The sequence below is a fragment of the Gracilinanus agilis genome, chromosome 4, assembly GCF_016433145.1.
Source record: "Gracilinanus agilis isolate LMUSP501 chromosome 4, AgileGrace, whole genome shotgun sequence".
Classification (NCBI taxonomy): Eukaryota; Metazoa; Chordata; class Mammalia; order Didelphimorphia; family Didelphidae; genus Gracilinanus; species Gracilinanus agilis.
Window position 1 is genome coordinate 206,100,590 of NC_058133.1, and position 27,173 is coordinate 206,127,762.

Genomic DNA, 27,173 nt, shown 5'->3' on the forward strand with positions numbered 1-27,173 from the left:
CCCGCGGCGGCAGCCGCCGCCTCCGCCACCATGGGTAAGTGTCCGGCGCCCTGGCCCTGCCCCGCCCCGCAGCGCGCCCGGGGCTGGATCCTGGGGGGCCGGACCCGGGGTCCCGCGCCCCGCCCGCTTTAGCCTCCCGGGGCGGGGGCCCCCAGCTCCGCCCGCTGGTCCCGGGAGGGGAGGCCCCTACCCCAGCCCCGCGGAAGAGCCTCCTTGGCGCCCCCGGCGGCAGCTCCTTCCGGGGCTGTTCGGCGGGAACCTCTCAGGAAAGGGGCTCCCACAGTGGGGTGGGGAGAAGAGGGGAAGCCGGGGTTCCCTGTGCCTTTGGGGCGAGCAGGGCGGGGGGGAACCCCGGAGCTGGGGAGAGGCAAGGTCGGACTCGGCCTAGCCCCAATGCAGGCCCAGCTGCTGTGGTGTCTTTTCCTTGGTTTGTGCCTCTCCCCGCCCGCCCCGCCTGTGTCATTTCCTTCCCTTGGCTCGCTCCGGCTGGCTTGTTCCTGGGGCTTGATCTTGCTCTGTCTATGGTCCCTAGTGCAAGAGGCAGCCTGGGAGGGAGGGAGAAACTGGCTGAGGTTCCTCGCGCACGTTACAGTGTATTTGAAATGGATTCAATTTCAAGTTTTTATTGCAAAAACCCTTACTTCTAATGAGTTCCCAACTTAAAAAAAAAGTAAGATAAGTGATTTAAGGAGAGTTACATTCCAGAGATGCTTGAGGAAGCAATATTTTCAAACTAATTAGTGTTGCACAAAAGTACCGTTTAAGGAGGCATTGAAAACACATTCCTTCCTTCCCCCCGCCCCCCCCCCCCCCCCGTAGTTAAAGTTAGAAAATATTTAATGATCAGGGGATTTCACTTATAAATTGTATAGCACTTCTTATCAGGTTGCAGCATTTTATATTAATCACCTCTGTCTTGCTTTTATAAATATTCACTCCCTTAATTGAAAGAAGATAACGTATGCAGCGCTTTGTAGACCTTAAAAGGATTTGTTATTTAGTTTACATGTTATCTATATAATAGATATAAATTTTTATAAATATGAAAAATTATGTATAATGCTCTATAGCTATATGTAAATATATTTATATAGATGAGTCATATATAACTTTATATAAATATCACTATGTAATAGTGATAAATAATAGTTATATCTAAATGTAGCTACGTAATTGGCCATTATGTATAGTTGTATGTAGTGATATATGAGATGCTATTTTTAAAATAGAGCTATATATGAAGCATCTGTTTAAGTCCTAGCTATTACTACTATAACATTTTGGATAGTAATTCATATTTACAAAGGGAGGATTTCTCCAATTCCTTTTGTCTCTATTTACAAATTATGCTACAAAGTTTTATTCCAGGAAGTATTTCCAATATATTTCACAGGTAGCCTTAAGCCTTACGATAATATTTCATATCCCTTCTCAAAACCAGTAGAATGTAAAATCCTTGAGGGCAGGAATTGTTTAGGGGTTGATTTGTTGGATTTTTTTGGTCTTTGTATCCCACAGGCCCTACCTGTCTTGTGCTTGGTGTAGGCACTTAATAAAAGTAGTTTGAATTACATGAACTTAATAAATTGCTTGAAAACCATTGCAATACTAATGACTTTTTGAAATGTACCTCATTTTATAGTACTTTGTTATTTTGAAGCATAATCTAATAAAAGATAAAAATCTACCTGAAAGGATCAAAAGGAAATAAGGTTTTCCAAACATGGGAGAATGTTTAGAGATGGCAAGGTTATTAACTTTCCCTTTCTCTAGCCATGACATTTACAGGTGAAGAAATTGCAGCCCAGAGAGATTAAGTGACCTGTCCAAGATCTCTCAAGGGATTCGTTGCAGAATAAGCCTAGAAACCATGCATGTATTAACTCCCAGACTATACCATACTGCCTTTAGTTTATTAATGAGGTAATTTAGAACAAAATCTTATTTTTATTAAATACAATGTATTTCCTTGTTTCCTCTTTATCTCCTGGACCTGTTTTTTTTTTTGTTGTTTTGTTGTTAGGGCACAAGGGCTCAGGGTTAGTTCTTAATAAAAATAATTTTTATTATTATCTGTCTTGGACAGATTGCAGATGAACATTGTATTGGGTCCTGAATTGAATAGAGGAAAGAGAACAGGCTAGATTGCATTTAGGAAATTATACAGTGCTTTTAATGACCCCAAACTTCTCTGTGACACAAAATCTCATCTTTTTAACACTAATATTCTTCTAGTGATTTTATATGGTTGGGAGTCAAAGAATACCATGATTTTTGAAGAATCAGAGGATAATATATTAAAGATTTTAGAACTGAGTTGTTTTAGCTCTTTCATAACTCCTTCATTTCACAGGTGAAAAAATTGAGCCTAAGAGGAGTTGTGACTTACCCCAGGTTTACACAGCTTGAAAGTTTCTGAGGCAGAATTTGAACTCAGGTCTTCTTGATCCCCAAGTCTTATCTATCATTCTATCTACTACATACACCACCTGTTTTAAAATTGCAGTTCACTTAAAGGGCAGTGGAGAGACTTGTGAAGGGAATAAGTAGGCAGCAACATACCCCAAAGGAAGAACTGTGCTCAAGAAACAATATAAAAGATATTGAAGTGATATGTTACCAAGAAAAGAAGATGGATTGGTCGTGTTCTGAGAATGAGAGATAATTGGTAGGCGGTCCATGTAATTTCCCCATGCTACTCATATAATGTCAAGAGACCTAGAAGAAGACTCTCAACATGTTGAGTTTATCCAATGTGTTATAATTTATAGGAATAATACATATATCAGAGGCACAAGATGAAGAGGCATGAACGGCTTCTACCATTGGAGGGAGTGCCCATACCAGTGAGATCAAAGATCATCAAAATATTGAAATAACCCTTTGTTTTTTCCATCTTCCCTAAAACCTAGTGTTTGTTATATATAACAGTAAAAAAAATGGAAAACAGAATGGATCTACTAAAGTTTAAAACTGCACTAAAACTTTTGAGATCCCCTGTATTTTTTATCAGCATAATGTAGGTCTAAGTAACCTTAGTTGTATGACTTCAAAATTATTGCTTACTGTCCCCAAGTGAAAGTATTTTGGGAGAAGATCTTGTCCTTTTTAAGCTTTATCTTTGAAGTGACAATGGTACCCTGGAGAAAGGTCTTCTGTGAGAGTACCAGTAGGAAGACTTCAGTGATGCCTAATGTTTAAACAAACAAAACTGCCTTTGATCTCAATGATTTAAAAAAAAAGTCTCTTCTTGTAAAACCTAGTGATTAAGCTATAGTAAAAATAAAGAGAAAAATGTTCTTAATTTTTAAATTTACTTTGTGTACCAATTTTTTTAATGTTATAGAAAAGCTTACTTCCTGTGGATTAAGCAATAAGCCAGTAATATGAAATACTTCAGGTAGCTTCTTAGCAGCTAAATCAGAGGCAGGCTTTTGAAATTGACCACATTTTGGATATCTTGGACTGTAAATCATTTTTTAAATGTCTACTAAAATAGATATGTCTTGTTTTCAAGAAGTTAGTATTTTAAATGTGTTTAATTCTACTTTCCCTATTAGTTATCCTGTGCCTTTCTTCTTCTTAACCAAACTCCTTGGAAAAAGCTATCTCTGTTTTTAGATGAGGAACTGAGGCAAGCTATGTGACTTGCCCAAGATCTAGTAAATGTCTGAGGCCAAATGTGAACATAAGTTTTTTTTTTTTACTCCAAGCTCAGTGCTCTATATAGTCACATATCTAATCAGTTTATAAAACTTATCTTTTTTCTCTTTTTTAACATCTTTCATATCATATTTTCCCTTTTCTCCATTTACACAGCTACTCCCCTAGTTCAGGCCTTCATTACCTTTCACCTGGACTATGGCAACAGCTTCCTGTTTGGTGTTGCCCCTGACTCACATCTCTCTCCATTGCAAATCATTCTCTGCAAAGCCAAACACCACTTCATAAGTGATTTTTATTAGAGTGCAGGTCTGATCATGTTACTATTCAATAAACTTTTTGCTTTTGTGTATCAAATGTAAACATCCTTCTGGCATTTAAAGCTCTTTACAACCTAGCTCCTTAGTTGCTTTCCAGTTTTCTTATTCATTACTTCCCTCCCTATAGTCTATGGTCCAGCTCTGCTGACTTGTTGGCTGTTCCTCACACTTTATATGCCAAATTCTGTCTCTGGCTTTACACTGGTTATTTCCCATGCCTAGAATACTTTCCCTCTTCACCTCAACCTCATAGAAACCCATTTGTCCTTCAAAACTCAGCTCCAGTTGTTTTGCAGAAAGTCTTTTCCTTTCTTCTTCCTACCTCCTTATCATTTAGTGCCTTCCCTTCTAAAGTTACCTTGTATCTTCTTTATATTGTATCTTGTACCTACTGCGTAGAGAAGAATGGGTAATAAATGGGTAATAATTTGTCCATTGATAGCAATATGATAGTAGCATTGAATAACTAATATTCAAAATTCTGACTTTCTTAGCCCTGGCTTTGTTATTTTAAGAAAATATGTGGAGATAATAAAGATTTGGCAACTGATTTTCTACACATATGTTTATACACACATTTCTATATATCCATACATATACACATATAAGCTAAAGGTAACTTCTAGAGGGCAGTGATTATTTAATTTGCTTTATGCTTTTCTTTGTTAAGTTATGGGAATAGATAGATGTAGATACTTAATAGATAATATTTAGTGATACAAATTATGAAAGTTCCAATTTCTACACTCAGTTATTAATTACTTAAGAATTTCATTTGCTTTGGATGTGTTTGAGTTTTAGCAAACAACCATGTATGATCAGAGATCAACAGCTCCAACTCTTGTTGCTGCTATTCCTCTTTAACTCTAGCCTAGTGGAGAAAAGAATCAAATTGATTCTTCCTGGCCTGTACTTCTGTTTTGAGGTTGCACCTTGTTTCCCAGAACTTCTCTGAGCCCTAAATCTAAGCCTGTTCGAGGACTTTAGTTAATCCATGATGAAAGTAAGTCAGATTTTATTCACTTCTATCAGCTCTTGCAAGTTCCTAATTTAAATATCATCTCTGTAAATGATACCCAGATCTGTATATCTAGCCCCAGTCTCTGCTCTGTTTCAAACCAGCATTACCAATTGCCTATTGGACATTTCAAACTGGATATCCCACAGAGAGATTCAATGTGTACAAAACAGAACAACTTCTCTTTCTCCACCCTTCTTCTCCTAAACCCATTCCTCTTTAGAATTTCTTTATTTCTGTTAAGTGCAATACTATTCTTCCTGTATCCCAGGTTTGTAACCCTGGCATTATCACAGATTCCTCATTCTCATCCAACATATAATAATAATAGCTAACATTTATATAGTACAGTGCCTAGCATATAGTAGGCTGTGTTATATTCATAACCTGGGAAATGATGGATGCTACCTTGAATGACAGGGAAGGCAGTTAGAAAACACAGAATGTTCCCAGGTGCCATGAGCCAGGGGCAAACGTCGGTTGGCCTGACAGTATAAATACCCCTGACAGCCACTTGGAGGGGGTCTTGCTAGGTCTTTTTAGGTCTTTCTAGGTCTCTAGGTCTCTATAGGTCTCTGGACTGAGAAATCTCTGAGTGGGTGATGAAGGGAGGCAGGGAGGTCTATGAAGAAGAGGGTAGGAAGAATATGAATATTTCCTGAAGACTGTGAGAGCTAGTGCATCACCAAACACTGGTAGTGAGAAAGCTGAGAGAATAAGATCACCAACACAGCTGCATCAATAGCAGTCCCTATTCTCTGGCTTGGCTGTGGCCAGGCTGGGCCAGAGGTGCAGTGGAAAATAAAGCTCAAGCTTCTACTAAATCAATAGCCTCCAGTCCTGATTGTCAACTAGTTATAGATAATAGGTTGATAGGGTCTCCAATCCCCAATCCTTGTCCTTTATCCTTTCCCTGAAATAAGTACCTTCCTGAGTGGTCTGTATATCTCGACCCTTGGGGAGGGAGTCAATGCAGTCAGACATCAAACCTGATCCCAAGGCAAAGCAAAAGCCCTCTTAATTTATCCAACCCCAGGTTGGACCTGTAAAGGTTACACATCCTAACCTCTCGGGGATCCTCCCTGGGCAACTGTTAGAGAAAAGGGGAAATTATAACAGCTATCAAGGGTGATCGGAGTTGGTGTTCCTCCATCATCTGCAACTAGGGAGAATACAGATAGATCATTCACATCACTGTATATCTATATCTCCTTAGGCCCTTTTTGGTTTATAACAGCTGCTAGTAATTATTATTGTTACTTTTATTAGCCTATGTTTTATATTAATGTGCTAAGCTCTTTATAAGTATCATCTCATTTGATCCTCACAACAAGCTTGGGAGGTACATGTTGTTATTATAATCATTTTACAGTTGAGGAAATTAAGGCAAATAGGTTAAATGACTTGCCCAAGGTCACAAAGCTAGTACCTGAGGCTGGATCTGTACTCAAGTTTTCTGGTTTACAGGCCCACACCTCTATTCATTGTGCCACCTACCTGTTTCATATCCAGTCAATTACCAAATCTTCCTCTACAACATTTCTCAAATCCAAAACCTTCTTTCTATTCTTTTGGCCACCACTTTTAAGTCAGACCCTCATCATCGCTCTGTTTCTAAAGAACATCATAACTCTTCCCCAGCTACCTCTCCAGTTACATTATACATTGTTCCCCTTACAGCATCTTTCAGTTTAGGATTTCTCAGTTTCTCACACTTGGCATTTATCTCCTGTTTCCAAGCTTTTGCAGAGGCTGCCTTCCAGATCTGGAATACACTCCCTCCTTACATCTTCCTCATAGAATCTCTTACTTTCTTTAACACTAAACTCAAGCATTTCTACATGAACCCTTTTCCTCTTTCTATCTTTCCCTTCCTCCTATCCTAAACTACCTTTATTTTATTTTGTATTTTTCCATATATTTATTTATGTACATATTATCTCTCCTGACAGCACATTAAGTTCCTTAAGAACTGGGACTGGTTTTTGTCTTTGTAATCCCAGCATCTAACACTGTGCACATAGTAGGCATTTAAAACTATTGATTGTTGACAGTAGAAACTCCAGTGTTGATTCCAGCTTTGGAAAGTACTTCATCTGGCTTTTATATATTGTGATTCTAAAAGTCTGGAATTGTATAGTTCTTTCCTTGGCTATATTCAAAAGTTTCTTCTGATTTTAGTTTTCAAAGTGACAAGAGCTGCTATTTACATTTGAGATGAATTCAGGAATGCATGTCTAAAGCTAGAAATAATTGCCCAAGCACACTGAATCTCAGTACTACTGAAGAAAAATGACAGTTTGGAATTGTTCTCTGAATTAATGGACATTTTACTCTCTCTGTCCCAAAGGGTGTCTATTTTCTGATCAAACACCTAAGGTTCACATTAGAACCAATATAAACCATGGGACCTGTCTAAAGACTGGATGACCCAGCAAACTTAAGGATTTCCCCACTTGGACTAGTTTCAACCTGATCCCTGGGAATTTGACTGAGATTTAAGTAGTCTCTATCAGTTGTAATCATAAGAACTATCTTCTGAATACCCTTTGAAAGAGTTTTGGTAACTCTTTTGTTTGAGTATTTAAGATTTATTCAACCTTGATCTGCTTTGAAATTCTTAGCATTTTTATTTTTAGATTTCTCATTTACAATTTAAAAAACAACAGGTAATTTATCTTAAGCATAGTCCAAGGGATAGAAAATTGTAAACTCATGGCAATTTTTGAACAGCAATTAGAAATGTCATAAGGGGTATTAACTCCTATTGATTATTAGTATTGATATTACCAATAGTTGTCACTGATGTGGACAGGCTCTTGAGTTTGACTTGAGAAAAAATGGCTGCTCAAGTAGTTGGAAAAAACTCAGGCCAGTTCTATAAAACCTATTTATTATAACTATTAAAATTTGTATAAAGGGATAAAAGGAAAAGGAAAATAAATATTGATAAGAAATATTCTTTATATCTAATAAATTCTAATCTATACCCCCAAACCTTTTTTGCAAGAGAAGCTTTCCAGAAATTATGAAGTTAATGTTTATAGAGATCTGACAACTTCCTTTCCCTTCAGTCAAAGATCAAACTCTCTGTCAGAGTAACAAGCTGTTCTCCCAGCAGTTGCCCTCTGACACCACCAGAGGAGTTCCAAAGAACTGCTCAGTAACTCCCTCGCTCTCTGATCAGACACTTTTCCAACTCCTTCAAATTCAAGATGTTTCAAGTTTTCCACAACTTCTTTAAGGCTGACCAGAGGAAAGCCAGGAACAACCAAACCTCCAAGTCTCTGTCCTAGAAGTGGTGTTGGTTTTTCAACTGATGCTCTCAAAGCACCCTGCAAAATTCTCTTCCTCCAACCTCATCAGAGTTCCATGGCAAATCTTAAAGCAACCCTAGGAAGTCTCAAATCACTTTTATAAACCCTACATATGACTACAATCTATTCTTAATATAATTACATTTACATTACAATTTTCATTACAGAACCCACATATGTGGATCATTGTAGAATCCACTGCATATAGGTTAAAATTTTAAACTAGCAGAATATAGTAGTAATGGATTAGTTCATCTCTGAAAATGATGATTTTGGTACATATATTTTATTTTTAATTATTATTGAATGTTCATATGTCTTGGATTCTAACCATTCTAACTTGGATCAGAATGCTGACATTTAGCTTCTATGTGCTTCAGAAAGCTCCCTAGAACTTATCTACTAAGTCTTAGCTAGTAGAAGGATGTATCACCCTGGGAATTTACCACAGTAATGAAATCACAGATCCTTCAGAAATTCCCAGCCTCTCTTAATTCTACCTTCCTTCTTTTAATTATTTTCTTTTTTAAAAAATTATTTTCTATAGCTTATTTGTACATATTTACTTCTTGTCATTCCCATAAGACTATGAGCTCTTTGAGATCAGGGACTGCCTTTGGTCTATTTTTGTATCCCCAATGCTTAGTACAGTGCCTGACACATATTTGGCACTTAATATATGTTCATTGTCTTGCGAATGACAAAATGTATTCCTTAACTTCCTAACTTTCCTATTTCTGTCAAGTTTACCACCATCTTTCTAGTCATCTTGACTCCTTACATAACCTCAGTCCATTTATTTAGTTAGTAGCCAGATCTTGCTTGAGTTAGTGCTACAATATCTCTTGCATTCATCCTTTTGTCTTTCCTTGCATATTAGCAGCTTAGATTAAGCCCTTAATCATCTTTCACCTTTATTATCACATTTGTCTCCTAATTGGCCTCCTAGCCTCCAGTCTCTGAATCCCAGAGGTCCATCCTCCACACAGCTGCCAAAGAGCTATTTCCAAAGCATAGATCTGGCTGACCATGTTATTCTCAGTTTGGCAAACTCTCACTGGCTCCTTATCTTTGGGATCAAATACAACGTCCTCTCTTTGGCATTTAGAACCACATTTTCACCTTTCTTCCAGCTATATTATATATACTTCATTCCATATAGACTAATAAACTTGCCTCCATCCCTAGAATAAAATTCACTTCATCTGTCTCTTAAAATTCCTAGTTTTCTTCAGTTTAGCTCTGTCACACTTTCTACATGAGGTCTTTCACTTAGTATTTGTTTTTACTTAGTATTTACTTTAACTTAGTATTTATTTATATTTATTTGTGTTTACTTGTTATTTCATCTATGGGATATAAGCTTCTTGAGAGTAGGCACTTGTTTATTTTTGTCTTCGTATCTTTAGCTCTTATTTCATTTTACCAGGTACTTATTGATGCTTAATAAGTATTAAGAACTAGTAAGTAGTAGAGCTGAGGTTTGAGCCCATTCCTTCTGATGACAAATCCAGTGTCTGCTCTAGGACTATACTAAAGAGCTATGGTGAAATCTTGGTGTTCTTCAGCATTTTCCTTGTTTTTTGCTCTCCTCTCCTCTCACCGAAGATATGTTTAGAGGGCAGAGCGCACCTTAATATATAGATTGGCAGTGGCTGAAACCTTCAGGGGCACCTCTGGAGGTAGCTCCATAAGGAGAAGTGCAATTTTGTGCACAAATGGTAATGAATAACAAGAAAGAAGTGTCCTGTAATTACAGGTAAATTTATTCAGAAAATATTAGGCACCAAAATAAAATTGCTAGGGTGAATTGGTGCCTGAATTTGTTGTGCCCTATATGGTATATAGGAATTTAAAATAAATAGAAGAGCAATTAAAACACCATAGTATAATTGTTAAGTCTTAACTGAAGATCAGTTTACGTACTTTTTGGTGAGGAGTTTGCTGCTAATTGAGATGAATAATAACATTATCATTTTTGTTATTTTTACTAATTGCTAGCATTTATATAGCACTTAAGGTTTACAAAGTGCCTTACAAATATTTTCCCTTTTATCCTCACAATAACTTTGGAAGTTAAGTGTTATTGTTACCTTCATTTTACAGATTAGGAAACTGAGAAAATCAGAGGTTAAGTTCAGGATCACATAGCTGGTATCTGAGATCATCTTTGAACTCAGATTATCTTGACTTCAGGTTCACTTGTGCCACCTAGCTGCCATGGTATTATTATTCTCATTGTATGCATTCTAAGATTAATTTCCAGAAATGGAAAAGGTAAAGGTAATAAAATTGTATGAAACATGATGAAGAGAAAGAACATGCAATGCTAGGTGACTTTGTCCAAGTTATTTTGCTACTAGGGAATTATATCTTCATCTGCATAATGAAGTGGTTTGGTTAGATCAGAGGCTTCCAAACTTTATGTAATACCCCCCCTCCCTTTTTTTTTTTTTTTAAGAAAAATAAAGTTATGTTTCCCACTTTTCATAAAATAAAATTAAAAAACCCTTTGTATTGTAGAGACAATAACAAATTCAAGACAATGAAATTTAAATAGAATTTCTGACAATCTCAGACGTTTCTTGAAACTATTATTTTCTCAGTTTTTAAAAGTTCCATGGGTAGGGAAGGAACCAACTTATTGCCTTTATTAAAATGAATGACACTAAGACCTCTATGCAGAGATTGTTTAAATTAAAGTTTGAACACTTCACATCTGCTATAGACCTATGACCGCTCTTTTGCATCTATCTTGTACATGGACTAACTTAAATTTGACCTGGTTTATGTATATGTCATTGAATTACAGATTTTGAGGGTTGAAAGAAATCTCAGTGACTAACTTATCCAACTCATGGATGAAAGAAATCCTTGCTATAATGTACCAAACAAATGTTTAGTCATACAGTCTCTGCTTGAAGACCTCCACTGAGGGGAAATCCACCACCTCTTGAAGCAGGCTATTCCATTTTTGGACAGCTCTTATTGTTAGCAAGGTTTTCCTGGCATATAGCCCATATTTGCTTCCTGACAACTTTTACCCATTGCTCCAGGTTCTGTCCTCTGGGGCCAAACAGAACAAGTCTATTCCCACTTCTGACAGTCCCTTAAATACTTGGAGATGGTTATTAACCCCTGAATCTGTTTTTCTCCAGGCTAAACATTCCTAGTTTTCTTCAACTTATTCTTACATGTCTTGGATTCAAAGCTCTTCTCAATCTTGCATGACTTCTGGACTCATTAGAACTTTGTAATATTCTTGAATGGTGTGCCCAGAACTTTAGATGAATTTTAACAAGGGTGGAGTATAATGGGGCTATCAGCTCTCTTCCAGGAAACTATGCCTCTCGATGCAGCCCAAGATCATATTTCATTTTTAAGATCCCATACCAGTGCCTACTCATGGTGTGTTTAGTCCACTGACCTTTCCTCTCCCCAGAACAATTGTTTTTTAACTTTGCCTTTCCCCAGCTTGTACTGGTAAAGCTGATTTTCTTTTGTACCCAATTGTGTAAGACTTGCATTTATCTTTTGAATGTCATTTTATTAGACTGAGTCAAATATTCTATTCTGTCAAGATTCTTTTGGATGCTATCATCCAATGTGTGTTAGCTTTCCCTTCCAATTTAATGTCATTGTTAAATTGATTGAGCATGTCATCTATACCTTTATCCAGGTCATTGATAAAAATATTGAATAGCATAGAACCAAGCACAGTTCTCTGGAGCTCTTCAATAGGGGATTCCTGCAACATTGACAATAAACAATTAACAACTTCTTTTTGAATCTAATCATCCAAACCTATTCTGAATTTATCAGATTGTATTGTTGTCTAGTCCAAATTTCTTCCATTTGCTTCACAAGATTATTACAAAATGCTTGTCAGATTCTTTGCTAAAATCAGTGTAAATAATATCTACAACGTTTTCCCCATATACTAGTTTAGTAATCCTTTCAAAAAATGGAAATGAGATTAATCTTTCATGATCTGTTCTTGAAGAAGCCGTATTTGTTTTGGCAGGACTGAGCCAAAAATAATTAAATCATAATAAAAATTTAAATTATATTTGATAGGTTAAAGGAATGTCTTCAGGGTCATAAGCAATTCTGTCAGATAAGGGAGCAATTTTTCTTAGAAGACATGATGTTTCTGGAAATTTTTCTGGAATTTAGTGACGCATACCTTAATATTTTTTTTAGAAGAAATAGCTCTTTTTGATTGAATTATCTCTTCTACCCAAAGGTAAGTGGATTGCCTAGCAATCCCCATCCAGACAGGAAACAGAAAATAAGGACACAAAAGTATCTCTTCCTTTGAGCAACCATGGAATGGGTTTTTCCTTCCCATGAAAAAATAAAGTTGCTATCATCCCTAGGAAACTTGTTAGGTATCTAATGGATCATAAACTCCTCTAGTAGATTATAAGTAGATGTGACTCACCTGAAGGCAGTGTTTTATTTATCTTTCATTTTTCTCTAGCACCTAGCAGTGTTATTGCATGCAATAGAAACTTCATAACTATTTGTTGAATGAATAGTGAAACACATAAATGAATTCCCTATAAAAATGTGTGCTGCTCTGCTAGAACCTCCCATCTCTAGGCCTCTCAATCCATGGAGCTACCTAGCTGGCTCCCCATGCAAAGTTTTTAAATAAAATAATAGAAAGATTAGAGCAATGTATGCCAAAGTTCATACACTATGACCAGGTTGGATTTCTACCAGGAATTTGGGATTGGTTCAGTAGTAGGAAATCTAAACATAATAAACCATATCAATAGTAAAAGCAATAAAAAAATCATATGATTATCTTAATAGATGCAGAAAATTTTTATAAAATGCAACATATTCCTGTTTTTTAAAAATTTAGCACAGAAATAAGTAGAGCTTTCCTTAAATTATAAGCAGCATCTATTTAAAATCAAGAACAAGTATTATCTATAATGGGAATAAGCTAGAACTCTTTCCAATAAGATCAAGGGTAAAGAAAGGATGTCTATTATCACTAGTAGTACTATTCACTATCATATTAGAAATGCTATTTATAGCAAGAAGACAAGAAAAAAGAAATAGAAGGAATAGACATAGGCACTGGGGGGGGGGGCAGGCAACCAAACTACAGTTATCTCTTTTACTTTGCAACTTTTCCTATCTTGGTTTTGGTGAATTATGGATCTCCATAAGAAATTAAATGGAAATCTTTGGGGAGTTTTGTGGAAGCTGCAGACAACACACGAAGGCTAGCATAGCGGGCAATAAATGAAAAGTTCAGAAACTCAGAAATATATTTAACCCAAAAAGTATATAAAAGGAAAAAAAACCTCAGACTTTTTCTCTGGTACAAAAGAAGGGCCAAAAAATTTTATGTGGATTTTCCAGATGGTGGGGGCACTGTGCCCTTCACCCCTATGATGTGGAAGGGATAATTGTATTACACTTTTCAGATACTATGATGGTTACTTAGAGAACCCTAGAGAGTCAACTAAAAAACTAATTGAAACAACTTCATCATAGTTGCAGGATATAAAATAAACATACATGAATCATTAGCATTTCTGTATATTATCAACAAAATCCAGTAGGAAAATAAAAGCGAAATCCCATTTAAAATAATTATAGAGAATATAAAGCACTTGGGAGTCTTACCCGACAAGACATACATAAGAAATATACAAATGCAGTTATAAATTATTTTTATACAAAAAAAACAAATCTAAATAAATAGAGAAATATTCATTGCTCATGTGTAAACTAAGCCAATATAACAAAAATTACAATATTACCTCAATTTGTTGGGCACCATCCTAGTCAAACTATCAAAGAATTTATATGCCTTGAAAAAAAAACTCATTTGGAAGAACAAAAGGTCAAGAATATCCAAAGGAATCAATGAAAAAAAAAAAAAGGGAAGAAAAAGAACTTAGCAGTACTGCATTTCAAACTATTTGACACAAACTGCTGGAAAAACTGGAAAATAGTCTGGCAGAAGCTATGGCATAGACCAGTGATGGTGAGCCTTTTAGAGACCAATTGCCCAAACTACAATCCCTCAGGCTACATGTGAACCCCACCCCCCTCCCACCTTACCCCAAACAGAGAAGGAAGCACTCCCATTGAGCTGCAGAGAAGGGTCTTCTGGCATGCTCTAGCATATGTGCCTTTAGTTTGCCAAAACAGGATATAAGCATATAGACCAATGATTCTCAAAGTGGGTGCCACCGCCCCCTGGTGGGTGCTGCAGCAATCCAGGTGGGCAGTGATGGCCACAGGTGCATTTGGGGGCGGTGAATAACTGTAAGGGGGTGGTGATAGTATGTGACAGGGGGTGCTAAGTAATATTTTTTCTGGAAAGGGGGCAGTAGGCCAAAAAAGTTTGGGAACCACTGATATAGACTAATAACTCATATCATATACTAAAGCAGTGATGGGCAACCTTTTGAGTTTGGTGTGTCAAAATTCACCAAAAAACTGAGCATAACTCAGATGGTGTGTCACTTTGAGAAAAAAACCATAATTTTGTGATATTTATATTTTAAACAACAAAAATGTATAATCATAATATATAACTGTATTTAATAAACCAAAATGGGTAAATTAATATAGGTAGAATTGTCATCTATAGTGCAGAGTGTCTACACTACACTACAGCAAATATTTCATCCTTGACATACAGCCCCATACTTCTGGCCACATGTCATCAAAAATGGCTACACATGTCAGTGCTGACACATGTGTCATAGGTTTGCCATCACTACTAAAGTAAACTCAAAATGGTTAAGTGATTTAAATGTAATGGATGATATCATAAGAAATTAGTGGAGCACTGAAGAAATTGCCTTTCAGATCTATTACTGGGAGATGGGGTTCATAACCAAATGAGACAGAAAAGCTTACAGGAAGTTAAATAGATAATTTTTGACTATGTAAAATTAAAAAAAAATTCCCAAACAAAACCAATGTAGACAAAAATTAGAAGAAAGGCAGGAAATTGGGAAAAAAATGTTTGCAAACAAGTTTCTTGAATACAGGTCTTATTTCTCAAATATAGAGAACAGAGCCAAATTTATAAGAAAATTAGACCCATTCCCCATTTGATAAATAGTCAAGGCAGTTTTCAGAAGAAGAAATCCAAGATATTGGTAGTCACATAAAAATGCTTTTAATCATTAATAATTAGAGAAATGCAATTTAAACAACTGTGAAATACTACTTAACACCCATCAGATTAATAAAAATTACAAAGGCAGAAGATATGGGAAAACAAATATATTAATATTAGTCTTTATTGTTGGTGAAGCTATGAACTAGTCCAACCATTCTGGAAAGCAATTTGAAACTATGCTCAAACTATGCTCAAATCTGTACATACTCTTTGAACCAGCAATAGTGCTGGTAGGGTCTTTGCCTCAAGAAGATCAAAGAAAGAAGAAAAGAATCCATATGTACAAAAATATTCATAGTATCTCTTTTTGTAATGGCAAAGAATTGGAAACTGATGAGGTATTCATCAATGGCCGAGCAAATTATGGTGTTGGTGTACGGTCTTTTTTCAGTTGTGTCCAACTCTTTGCTACCTATTTTAGGTTTTCTTGACGAAGATATTGAGGTAGTTTGCTGTTTTCCTCTTTAGCTCATTTTACAGATGAGGAAACTGAGGCAAACAAGGTTAAGCAACTTACTCAAGGTCACATAGTTAGTGTCTGAGGCCAGATTTGAATTCAGGAAGATGAGTCTTCTCTATTTTAGATTGGGTACTATATCCACCGTGCCACCTAGCTGCCTCAAGTTATGGGTATGTGAATGTAATGGAATACTGTTATGCTATAAGAAATGATGAAGGAGATGGTTTCAGAAAAACCTGGGAAGACTCATGAACTGATGCAAAGTGAAGTGAGCAGAACTAGAAGACCAGTTTATACAATAATAGCAAAATTGTGAAAGACCAGTAACTGATTGATACGGTGAATCACCACAGTTTTAAAGGACTCATGATAAAAAATTTTATCTACTTCCAGGTAGAGAACTGATGGACTTGTTGTTTAGGTTGAACAATATTTTATTCTATCTTTTCATTTTTAAAACATAGCGAATGCAGACTTATATTATACATGACTTCATATATGAAATGAATATCGTATTCTTGCCTTGGAACTTGGAACTGAAATAAAAGTCTATGCTTTAAAAAATAAAACCCAAGAGATAAAAGAGAGCAAAGATCCATATATGTATAAAAAGATTCATAACAGCAGTTTTATTGTGACAAAGAACTGGAACAAAAATGGGTATCCATTAAATTTAGGAATGACTGGTTAAATTAGCGTATATGAATGTAATAATGGTTTTATTTACACTCTAAGAAATGACAAAAGGGACAGATTTCAGAATCACTTGGAAGGACTTGTATAAACTAATGTAAAGTGAGCAGAAGCAGGAGAACAATTTATACAGACTACAACATTATAAAGAAAATAATCCTGTGAGGTTTAAGAACTCTGATCAATGCAATGATCAGTTGAGATGACAGAAAAGTGTTGAATGCTTCCCACCTTCTGGCAGAGAGATGATGGACTAGAGGTACAGAAAGAAACATATTTTTAGGCATGGCTAATATGTATATGTATGTTGTGTGACTGTACTTTTTTGTTATAACAAAGTTTTTATGCTTTTTGAGGAGGAGCATTACAGAGAGAATTGAGGAGTTGAGGATCTTGGTAGAGTGATACTAAATTACACTATAAACAAGAGAGCACAGGAGGCCCTGACAGAGACATATATATATATATATATATATATATATATATATACATATAGTCGATATTGAAACAACTATGTTAAATCGAAATATATAAAGAACTCCAAAGCTATGCCTAATGGAAATTTATGGTTTTACATATAACTTTATTTTTCTCTTCTCCTTTTTATATAGAAATGCTCGTGTTTATCAAATTTGTGATAATAAAAAGGAAAAATGTATAAAATAGCTTGACTGTCTAGTTCATTGTGTTAAATCTAGTAAGGCGAAATTCAAGCAAGATAAATGTAAAGTCTTGCATTTAGATCAAACATTGACTTAATAAGTACAAGAGGGAGGAGGAGCCCTGATTAGACAAAAGTTATCTTATAAAAGATCTGGAGGACTGCAAATTCAACATTAATCAGGTGCATGATATGGCAGCCAACAAAACCTTTGCGCTACATTAAGAGAAGCATATTTCCAGGATATAGGAAGTGCTTGTTCCAAAAACACTGACTCTGGAGTCAGGGGATCTTGAGTGATTCTTGCCTTTGATGCTTACTATCTATGTGACCTTGAGCAAGTTACTTAAACTCTCAGACCTAAATTTTCCCATCTGGCAAATGAGGTGGTTGGACTAGATGACCTTTCTGACCCCTTCCAGCTCTAGATCATGATTTTTGGTCCTTTCCTGATTGGACCACACCTCAAGTATTGTGTTAATTTTAGAGCAGCACAGTTGGGGGAAAAATGAAGTGTCCAAAGGGGACAGCCATATAATGGAGGGATTTAAGTCAATGGCATTTGAGAAAAATTGAAGAAATTTGGGTCTTTATACTGCAAAATAAAAGAAATGGGGGGGTACATGATAATTTTCAAGTATTTTAAGGTCATGTCAAAGAGGGGGTTAGTCTGATATCACTATTTGGCCTCAGGACAAAAACAGGAGTAATAAGTGGAAAACACAGAAAAACAAATTTAGGCTTGAAGTCCAGAAAAATTTCCTAACAGTTAAAGCTGTCCAGAAGTGGAATGGCTATCCTAGGAGGTAGAGACTTCCTCCTTCTTGGAATTATTCAAGCAGAAAGACTGTAGAATGACTTACCAAATGTATTATAGTAAGGATTCTTTTGGTTTAAGGGTTGGACTAGATGGTCACTGAGATGCCTTCTAACATTCAAATTCTGTGATTCTATGACTTTCCTTATTCAGTTTCTATATCACCATTGATAGCTCCACTTTCCAGTCTTTGCCCTAAGTCCTAAAGTATATTTGATTCTTTCTAATCTTTTCCTTTCGGCTGCTACCTCTAGTCTCAATGCTGCAATTCCTACCTTATTTATGGTTAAATCACCAGTAGTTTTTCCTTCTCATTTCCATATCATGTGCATGAAGTATTATCTGAGATATCGCATTCCTTGATCCAACTGTTCTGGAAAGCAATTTGGAATTATGCCCAAAGGGCTTTAAAAGAATGCATGCCCTTTGATCCAGCAATACCAGTACTGGTTTGGTTCTTGAAGAGATTTAAAAAAATGGGAAAGGATCTGTTTGTACAAAAATATTTGTAGCTGTGCTTTTTGTGGTGTCAAAAAATTAGAAAATATGGGGATGTCCCTTGATTGGGGAATGGCAGAACTAGAAGAATGTAATACACAGCAACTGGAACATTGTGGGATGATCAAATGTAGTTGACTTTGCTACTAATAGCAATGCAATGATCCAGGACAATTTTGAGGGACATATGAGAAAGAACGCTATCCACATCTAGAGAAAGAATTGTGGGAGTAGAACTGCAGATGAAAATTTATGATTTATCACTTGTTTATATGGGTATATGATTTGGGGTTTTGGTTTTAAAAGATTACTCTATTACAAAAATGAAACATGGAAATAGGTTTTGAGTGATAATATATGTATAAATAACCCAGTAGAATTGCTTGTCAACTCTGGGAGGGGGGGAAGGAAGGAAGGAGGGAGACAATATGTATCACGTACCATGAAAAAAAATTAAGTTGAAAAAAAGATATCACATTCCTGAGATCCCATTAATGGTAATAGGTGACCAGTGAATCAAGCAAAAATCTCTATTTTTTTGAACTTTATAGTATTATACCAAATATTTGATCTCATTCTCTTTCCCTGTCTTCATCTCTGAGTACCTCTCTGTTTATATCCAATACTTGCTTAAGGACACACCTGCTTTTCATCCTTGTTTAACTTTCTTTTCCTCAAATCCTTAAGCTACAGTTAGAACAGCCTGCCTATTCAAAATTTACCTCTTAAGGAACTCTAACACCAGGTAGCTAATCCAGGTCCCACCTACCTTCCTGTGTGTTTTTGTATCACCTAGACTTTAGTACATTTGTTATTCCTGGTTCCTAATCTGTATGTTGTCCTATTCAGTATATATACATGGATTGTATTTTTTTGGTGTTTTTATCCTGAAATTAAGCCTGTCTGTAAAATGGATGATAGCTATTGTTTCTCCCCTCATCAGGTTGTTATGAGGATCATATGAGATATGTATATTAAGCACTTTTCAAATCTGAAATGCTATATAAATATTACTTATCACTATGATAAGGTTTTTTTCTTAAGCTTTTTTTCTTTTTCAAATGAAGTTTATGAATCATGTCAAAATAACAAGCCAGGAAGAAATGTTTAAAATAGTCAGCTTTTTCATTTCTCTCTTTGTTATTTTTTTTTCTCAAATAGCCTAGGATCCTGACTCTGCAAGAGATGAATATAGCTTTGGCTTGAGACCAATACCTATAATTCTACATTAGTGGTGTCAGTTGTTTCTGATTTCAGGAGATAGTGCCAAATCATTCCTAAAGAGTGCATTTTTTTTACCTGAACTTCCCAAAAAAATTCAATCATTAATTGATGCCAGGATCCAGCTAACTTCCTGGAAATAAAATTTGGCATCTAGTTAAACTACTCCTATAACTGTGCCCGTCTTCTGCAAAATGAAAAATGATTTCTTCATTAAAATTTTTCCTTTTGTTTGAGAAATAAAGAAAGCTGTGGAATATATATTGGATCCCATCTCTGAACTCAATCTAGTTGGTTGCTAAAGACCTTTGAGTTGAAACTATTGTCTCCAGAGTTATCAATGATCTTTTGATTACCAAACCCAGTCCCTATCCTACTTGACTTCTCAGCTGCCTCTGTCTCTAATGATCATCCTTTCCTCAGGGATTTTTCAACTCTATACAAATTCTCCTAACTGTCTGACCATTCTTTCTGAGTCTTCTTTGCTGGCTTACCTTCCAATTTTGACCCCTGTTTATATTCCTCAAGGCTCTATCCAGGGTCGTCTTCTCTCTTTATACTCTCTCAGTGACCTTATCAGCTCCCATGCTTTTTAATTTTCAGCTCCATGCAGATGGCTTAGCGCTAAATATCCAGCCCTGATCTCTCCCCTAAATTCCTCATGTAACCAGCCTGCTATTGAATGTTTCAAACTGCATGTCCTGGGAACCTGTCAAACATAACATGTCCAAAATAGAACTTAATATTCCCCTCCCTCATTCAGCTGGTCTCTCAGAATTGTAATTTTGGCATCATCTTTGACTCATGTTCTCTCAATCCACATTACCCATTCACTTGCTATATCTTGGTGTTTCTTTGTCCTCAGTCTCTCTGTCATCCAGTGTCTTCTCAGCACTCACACAGCCACAATTTTTGTTCAGGTCATCATCAGCTCTTGCCTTATTTTTTTTGCAATAGCCTTCTAATTGGTCTCTCTCTATTATCTCTCTTCCAGTCTTTCCTCCACATAGTTGTCAAAGTGATTCTTTTTTAGTAAGATCAGATCTGACCATGTCACTTCCTGCTCAATAATCTCCAGTGGCTACTTGTTGCCTCTAGAATGAAATAAACTCTTTTGTTTTAGCACGTGCCATGTAGCATGACAAAACTGATAGAGAACTGACCTCAGAACTAGGAAGATCTGGTTTGGTTCTTTTCTCTGACACGTATTGGCTGTGTGACCTTGAGCCAACTCACAACCTCTCATTGTTCTAGGAAACTCTAAGAAAGAAAGTTTCAGAGAAAGTGATGACTTGTAGGATTTAGTAGGAAATTTATTTTATATGAAACCTCTGCTTGCTTAATTTGGGTGTACCCTATGTGATTTACTTGCCACTGTAGCAAAGCAGGGTGACATTTCTTTCCCGTTCCTTTCTAGTGTTTCATCTGGCATGTTCTGCAATCCCAAATTTGGTAATTAAGTTGAGAGAGCATGGCATGGTAGATAAAGAGTTGACTCAGGTTGTTCTCTTTTAAAGAAAAAAGGCCAAAACTAAAGTTAGTAAGGCAACAGTTTTTTTTTTAGTAAGAAAAAACAATAGAATTGCCATCTCATTAGAAAGTAGAAGGGCCCCTTAAATTTGTAAGAAAAGGGGATATAGTTGGTTAGCTTTATTGTAACCACCTGATAATTATTATACTAGGAGCTTTAAAGAGTGTATTTTGTTGCTGGATATGTCACAGAGTCAGAATGCTGACTTTCTCTGGGTACTTCTGCTGTAATAGTTACTGCTCCTCTGTTCCAGATTTTGGCTCAACTTTCTCTGTTTGAGCTTCCAAGGGACTGGGGCTGACCCTTTGCTTATGAACTCCCTCCCTCTCCCCCCATCCCCCCAAGGAAGTAGAGTAGGAAAAAATATCACTTAGTTTGAGAGCCATCAGAAAACAAATAAAATGAGTGACTTAAGTTTAGTTTCTCACTTAATACAAATTGACCTGTGGGTGCATCATGTTGAAACAAGTTTCATAGATCTTATTTGGGCCACAGAGTGGCAAGCAGGATATTTTCTGCAAGTGCCTTTGTGACTTGAAATTTAGTGCTCCAGCCTATGTTTTCCCTTTTATTACAGATGAACAGGAGGCATTGAATTCAATCATGAAAGATCTGGTGGCTCTCCAGATGGGCCGACGTCACAGACTGCCTGGCTTTGAGACCATGAAGAACAAAGATACTGGCCACCCAAGTAGACAGGTAGGTGTGGCTCCTACAAGATTTGATGACCCTTCTAGAGCAAGTTTGCCTTTGAGGTGGGAAATGTGTAGTGAAACCAAGAACTTCTCCTTACTTTGATATTCATGACTAGAGTGATAATTACTCACCATATTAAATGGTAAGTGATAATATCTTCCAGAAGACAAAGTATCTAAGACTTTTGACTTTTCAATCTTCTGGATCCTTATTCATGGACCCTAAGCATTGTGTCTCTTAGAATGATTAGATGAACTAAAATTATTATATCTGACTTTCCATTTTGCCTTATGGATTATCTAGCAAATTGTTTATTCTAGATTGACTTTCTTTCCAAATCGGAATGTATCCAGTCACTTCAGTAGTGCTCTCAGGAAAATTAAATCAATAGTTAGTTTATTAAAAATTTAATAATGACATACATAAAACTTGAAGGTAAAATTCCTTTCTAAACATATGTTCTAAGAGTTAATGTAATATAATTTTTTTCATTATCCTTACCATTCCTTGCCTCCCCCACCTCCCAGATAATTGAGAGTCGACTTTTGCGTCTTTAAAAAGAGCTCTTATTTTTCCAGAAAACAAATGATAAGTAAAGCTCCATGCTCTCACCTCCAGCGTCTGGTTGTTACATAGATACTTTCTTCCCCTAAAGGGCAGATGAGATATAGGTCAAATAATGGCCTATTCATTCAACAAATAGAATAAAGATTTAATTCACTTTAGATGATTCCCTCAGGCCTTTTCAGGAGTGCTTTTGGGTCCTGGATTGGGTAGGTAGAGTGCTATAGATTCTGAGGTCTCTACAGTATTTTCTGACTCCAGCAGTATTGAGTGTCCAGAATCTCATTAGCCCAGGTAAGTATATAATTTGGTACGGGTGATTAATTATGGTATGATTTTATTTTCTTTATTACTTTTGAACTTCTTTGGGACTAGAATTCACTTTTTTTTTTTTAACCCTTACCTTCTGTCTTAGAATCAATACTGTATATTGGTTCTAAAGCAGAAGAATGGTAACGGCTAGGCAATGGGGGTTAAGTGACTTGTCCAGGGTCACATAGCTAGGAAGTATCTGAGGCCAGATTTGAATCTAGGCCCTCCTGTCTCTAGCCCTGCCACTGAATCCACTGAGCTGCCGAGCTACCCCCAGGATTCATCTTTTGTACTCTTTCCAAATTGTCATAGATGCCTCTACTGTCTCATTGTTTCAAATCTTCCATTTATGACCAGAGGGTGTTCAAAATACCATTTGGAAGGAATGTTTTGCCAGAATAAGGCCTCACTCCCAGATTTGGATTTGGTGATCTCACTTCTTTTGTGACATCATATGTTTGGTGCAGTGCTATCCAAATACTGTCCTTCTAAATAGATAAAATCAAATGGGAAGCAGCTACTTAATGGAAAAATAATAGCCTCTTTGATTTCAGAGGACCAGAATTACTTTAGAATTTGGGTATAAGAGGGCCTGGGTATCCCAGGGAGGAAAAAAGGACACATTTCAAGAAATGGATGTGATTAGAGCTAAGAAATCATTATTGAGGCAAGCCCTGATCTAGCTCTACTGGGTCAGAGAGACCTGCTAGGTTTTTTTTTTCCCTTCAAACTGGGTGAAGTCATTGGTTGTTTTTTCAGCTGCTTGTAAAGTCAAAAGGTTGGTGAAAAGATTGATCATAGTGATTCCTGATGAAAAGACTTAATTGGGAAATTACTGCATGATCTTAGCTGAGAGGGACCAATGTTTATCTGCATTATATTTTGTCTTTCATTTAGTTTACCTCATTTTATGGAAGATACAATTGTATTAACAATAGGGTTTTTTGTTTTTTTAAGAAAAAACATAACAGCAGCAGCTCAGCCCTCTTGAACAGCCCCACAATAACAACGAGCCCATGTGCTGGGGCCAGTGAAGAAAAGAAAATTTCGGTAAGAAACCGTTTTATACTTTAAACTGAAATGAATCTTTACAGAGTGTGTATGACATGATATTACAGTTGGAAGAGGGATGAATTGATCACCTCAATTGAGTTCTTTTAAAGGGCAGTGAAATTAGATTATTTACATTCTGTTTTTGTAAGTAGCACATTTCACTATGATGCAGCCTCTAAAATTGATCCTGAATTTAAGGAAACTACTTGGCTGGTGGAGAGACTAAAAATTTTAAAGTGAGGTATATTTATTTTCTCCATTTAATGTACCTTCTTCTTCACAAAGTCATATTTAGTTAGATTCCTCCTTCTGGTATGGAGTTGACCTTGGGTTCTCCAGATTATGCCAGTGGAAGACAAGCTCTGGAAGGCATAACATTCTAATGTAGTTCCTGCAGCAAATGGAATCTTTTCTTCTAGAATGAGCCTAGTTAATTAGGAAGTAGCTCATTTTCACTAGGCTTAGCTTCATAGTGATGAATTCTTTGGCCAAAACAATCCATGAAACAAATAAAAACAGTCACCTTTAGTTTAAAAAATAAAAAGTGCAAGATGTCTCTTCCACTTCTGAAGTGACAGTAGCAAAGCATCAGAAAAGGGAGCAGAAGATATCAAGAGTTACAGTTTTTGGAAACTTTGTAAACTTAACTATTGATGTGATAAATGTGAAATCAGTGCTCAGCAACTAATGAGTAGACATATTAGAGGAAATGATATTATTTCAACATTGTTACTATAAATGAAACTAGAGGACAAAAGAGTGGCAACTAATGAATTAATGAATCATAGATTCTCTTTGGAGATGAAAATAAAGAAATTTGGTAAAGTAGCTTTAATATTGGTCCCATGGCCAACAAGAAATATCATTTCGTGGAACTGGCCATCTCATATTGTAGTGCTCATAAGTGTTGGGCTGGTACTTGTATCACAAGACAGAGAGAGGCACATGTGAGAGACTTTATAAAGGTAAAATGGAAAGACTTTAGCAACAAATTGCATATGGGGAGTAAGAGAAAATGAAAACCGGAAGATGGCACTTAGGTTGTGCCTGAGGCACTGGATGGATGGTTGTGCCCTTAACACTAATAAGGAAGTTAGGAGGAAGGGAGGGTTTGAGAGGTAAAATGAGTTCAGTTTTCTACATGTGAGTTTTATGAGTTTCATTCATCATATGTAGGTGTATGGAAGTGCCAAGTGAGCAGAGAGGTTAGGGCTGGATAAGTAAATTTGCGAATCATCAGCATTGAATTTGATAATTGAATCCATGGGAGTTGATGAGGTTACCAAATGAAATAGCGTAAGAGGAAAAGAGAAGAGGGCTCGTGACAGAATCCCGTGGGAACTCTTGAGTGTGACATGGATGAAGATCCATCAAAGGAGACTGAGAAGGAGCAGTCAGATAGGAAAGAAGAGAACCAAAAGAGAATAGTTTCCAAAAAACCTGGAGAGAAGGAAGTAGTATGAACCTCTATTTTCTTGGTGTTAATCATCAAATCAAAATTAGCACAAGTTGCAGAGAATCAATCTTTATTCTGTGTATAAAGTATGAAGGAGAAAAGGGTAATCACAGTCAGAGGCTGCAGAGAGGTCAAGAAGGACAAGGATCAAACAAAGCTTATTAGTTTTGGCAGTTCAGAAATCATTAGTATCTTGCATGTAGTATTTTTTAATAAATATTTATTGAATAAATTTAATTTAATTGAAACACAGATAGGGTAAAGGAAGACTATCTGATCTCTGTTATACAGATCTTGTCATTTTCTCATTGAATGATTAGACATGTACTTATATGTCCTTTTCCATTTAGTTGTTTAATCCATCCCTTCCTTTAGTATATATGGGCAGTTACTTATTGATATTTATTGAGTGTTGTTGAGTGGTGATGGTGGTACTGGTGGTGGAGACAGAGAGGGTGGTCTTCTTACTTGAAGAGGCCTAAATGGCATCACTATGTTGGAGTCAATGTATAGTATATCTCACTGTGGTTGTTAAGATCAGTATGAACCCAGAAGGTTCTGTCACAGGTTAGGCACAAATAATTGGCATAAATATTTGGAGTTGGGGACGGAGCCAAGATGGCAACTTAGTAGCAGCAAAAGCTGAAACCACTCCAACAATCCTTCCAAAACAAACTTTAAAAAGCACCTCAAAATGATAGGAGTCAAAAACCAACAGTAAGACTGAGTGAGGGGTCTCTCCCACTGAACACAACTTGAAAGTTGGCAGAAAGAGTTAATTTTCATAGCATAAGGGGAAACTGGAAGCAAAATTTCACACAGAGGAGTACTGGCCAACAACTCCCTCCCCCCAATCTACTGTGCCAGGTTCCAAGCCTGGACATAGGCCAACTTTGGAATCCTGGGACCCTGGCTACAACAACATCAGAGCACCCCTTACCCCAGACTCACTCCTTGAAGTCCTAGGCCCTGGCACCAATCCAGAGGGAGGCCTGGAAGTCTGTAGGGCTTGGCCTTTTCAAGCCTACACTCCTGAAGGCAGGGCAAAATAGCTCATAGTGCTGAGTCCTGCTATCAGCAGAGGAGACAGAATCAGCAGCTTTCAGAATTCCCAGTCCACAGGCAAAAATAAAAAGGTTGGGAAAATAAGCAATTGGTGAAAGAAACACCTAACCCTAGAAAATTTCTATGAAGACAAAGAGCAAAGCACAGAGTCAATAGGGGATGGTGAAATCCAAGCAACCATATGCAAAACTTAAAAGAAAAATGGAAATTAGTCTTAAGTGCTGGAAAAACTTAAAGAAGAATTAAAAAATCAAATAAGACATGTTGAAGAAAAATGGGGAAAAGAAATGAAAGTAATGCAAAAAGAAAATAATAGCTTTAAAAGCAAAATTGGTCAACTGGAAAAAGAGGCACAAAAATCCAATGAAGAAAAGATTTTTTTTTAAAAAAAAGAATTGATCTACTGGAAAAAGAGGCCAAAAAAATCTAATAAATATTTGGAGTGGAGATGTCTTTAAATTTACATATGTCGGGTTTCTTTTGAACTACTGCAATTCTGCTTTGCTCATAGGACACCTTCTTTGATGTGGGCACATCATGATATTAAAGTTCTTCTGAGAGACCTTTAAAGTGTCCTTGAATTGTGAGCATTTACCTTATGTGAATTCTCCATAAAAATAGTCTTTTAGGCAAATGTGTTTGGGATTCAAACAAATATGGCCA

General features: G+C 36.5%; 1 protein-coding gene across 1 annotated transcript in view; it reads left to right on the forward strand.

Annotated features, from left to right (window-relative positions):
* Positions 1-6: 6 nt before the first annotated feature.
* MAP3K3 (mitogen-activated protein kinase kinase kinase 3) overlaps positions 7-27,173 on the forward strand; it is a 112,957-nt gene continuing 85,790 nt past the window's right edge. The window contains exons 1-3 of the mRNA XM_044673505.1: positions 7-34; positions 21,942-22,063; positions 23,894-23,986. Coding sequence (XP_044529440.1) covers positions 31-34; positions 21,942-22,063; positions 23,894-23,986 — 219 coding nt within the window. The 5' untranslated portion in view covers positions 7-30. The remainder of the gene's footprint in view (positions 35-21,941; positions 22,064-23,893; positions 23,987-27,173) is intronic.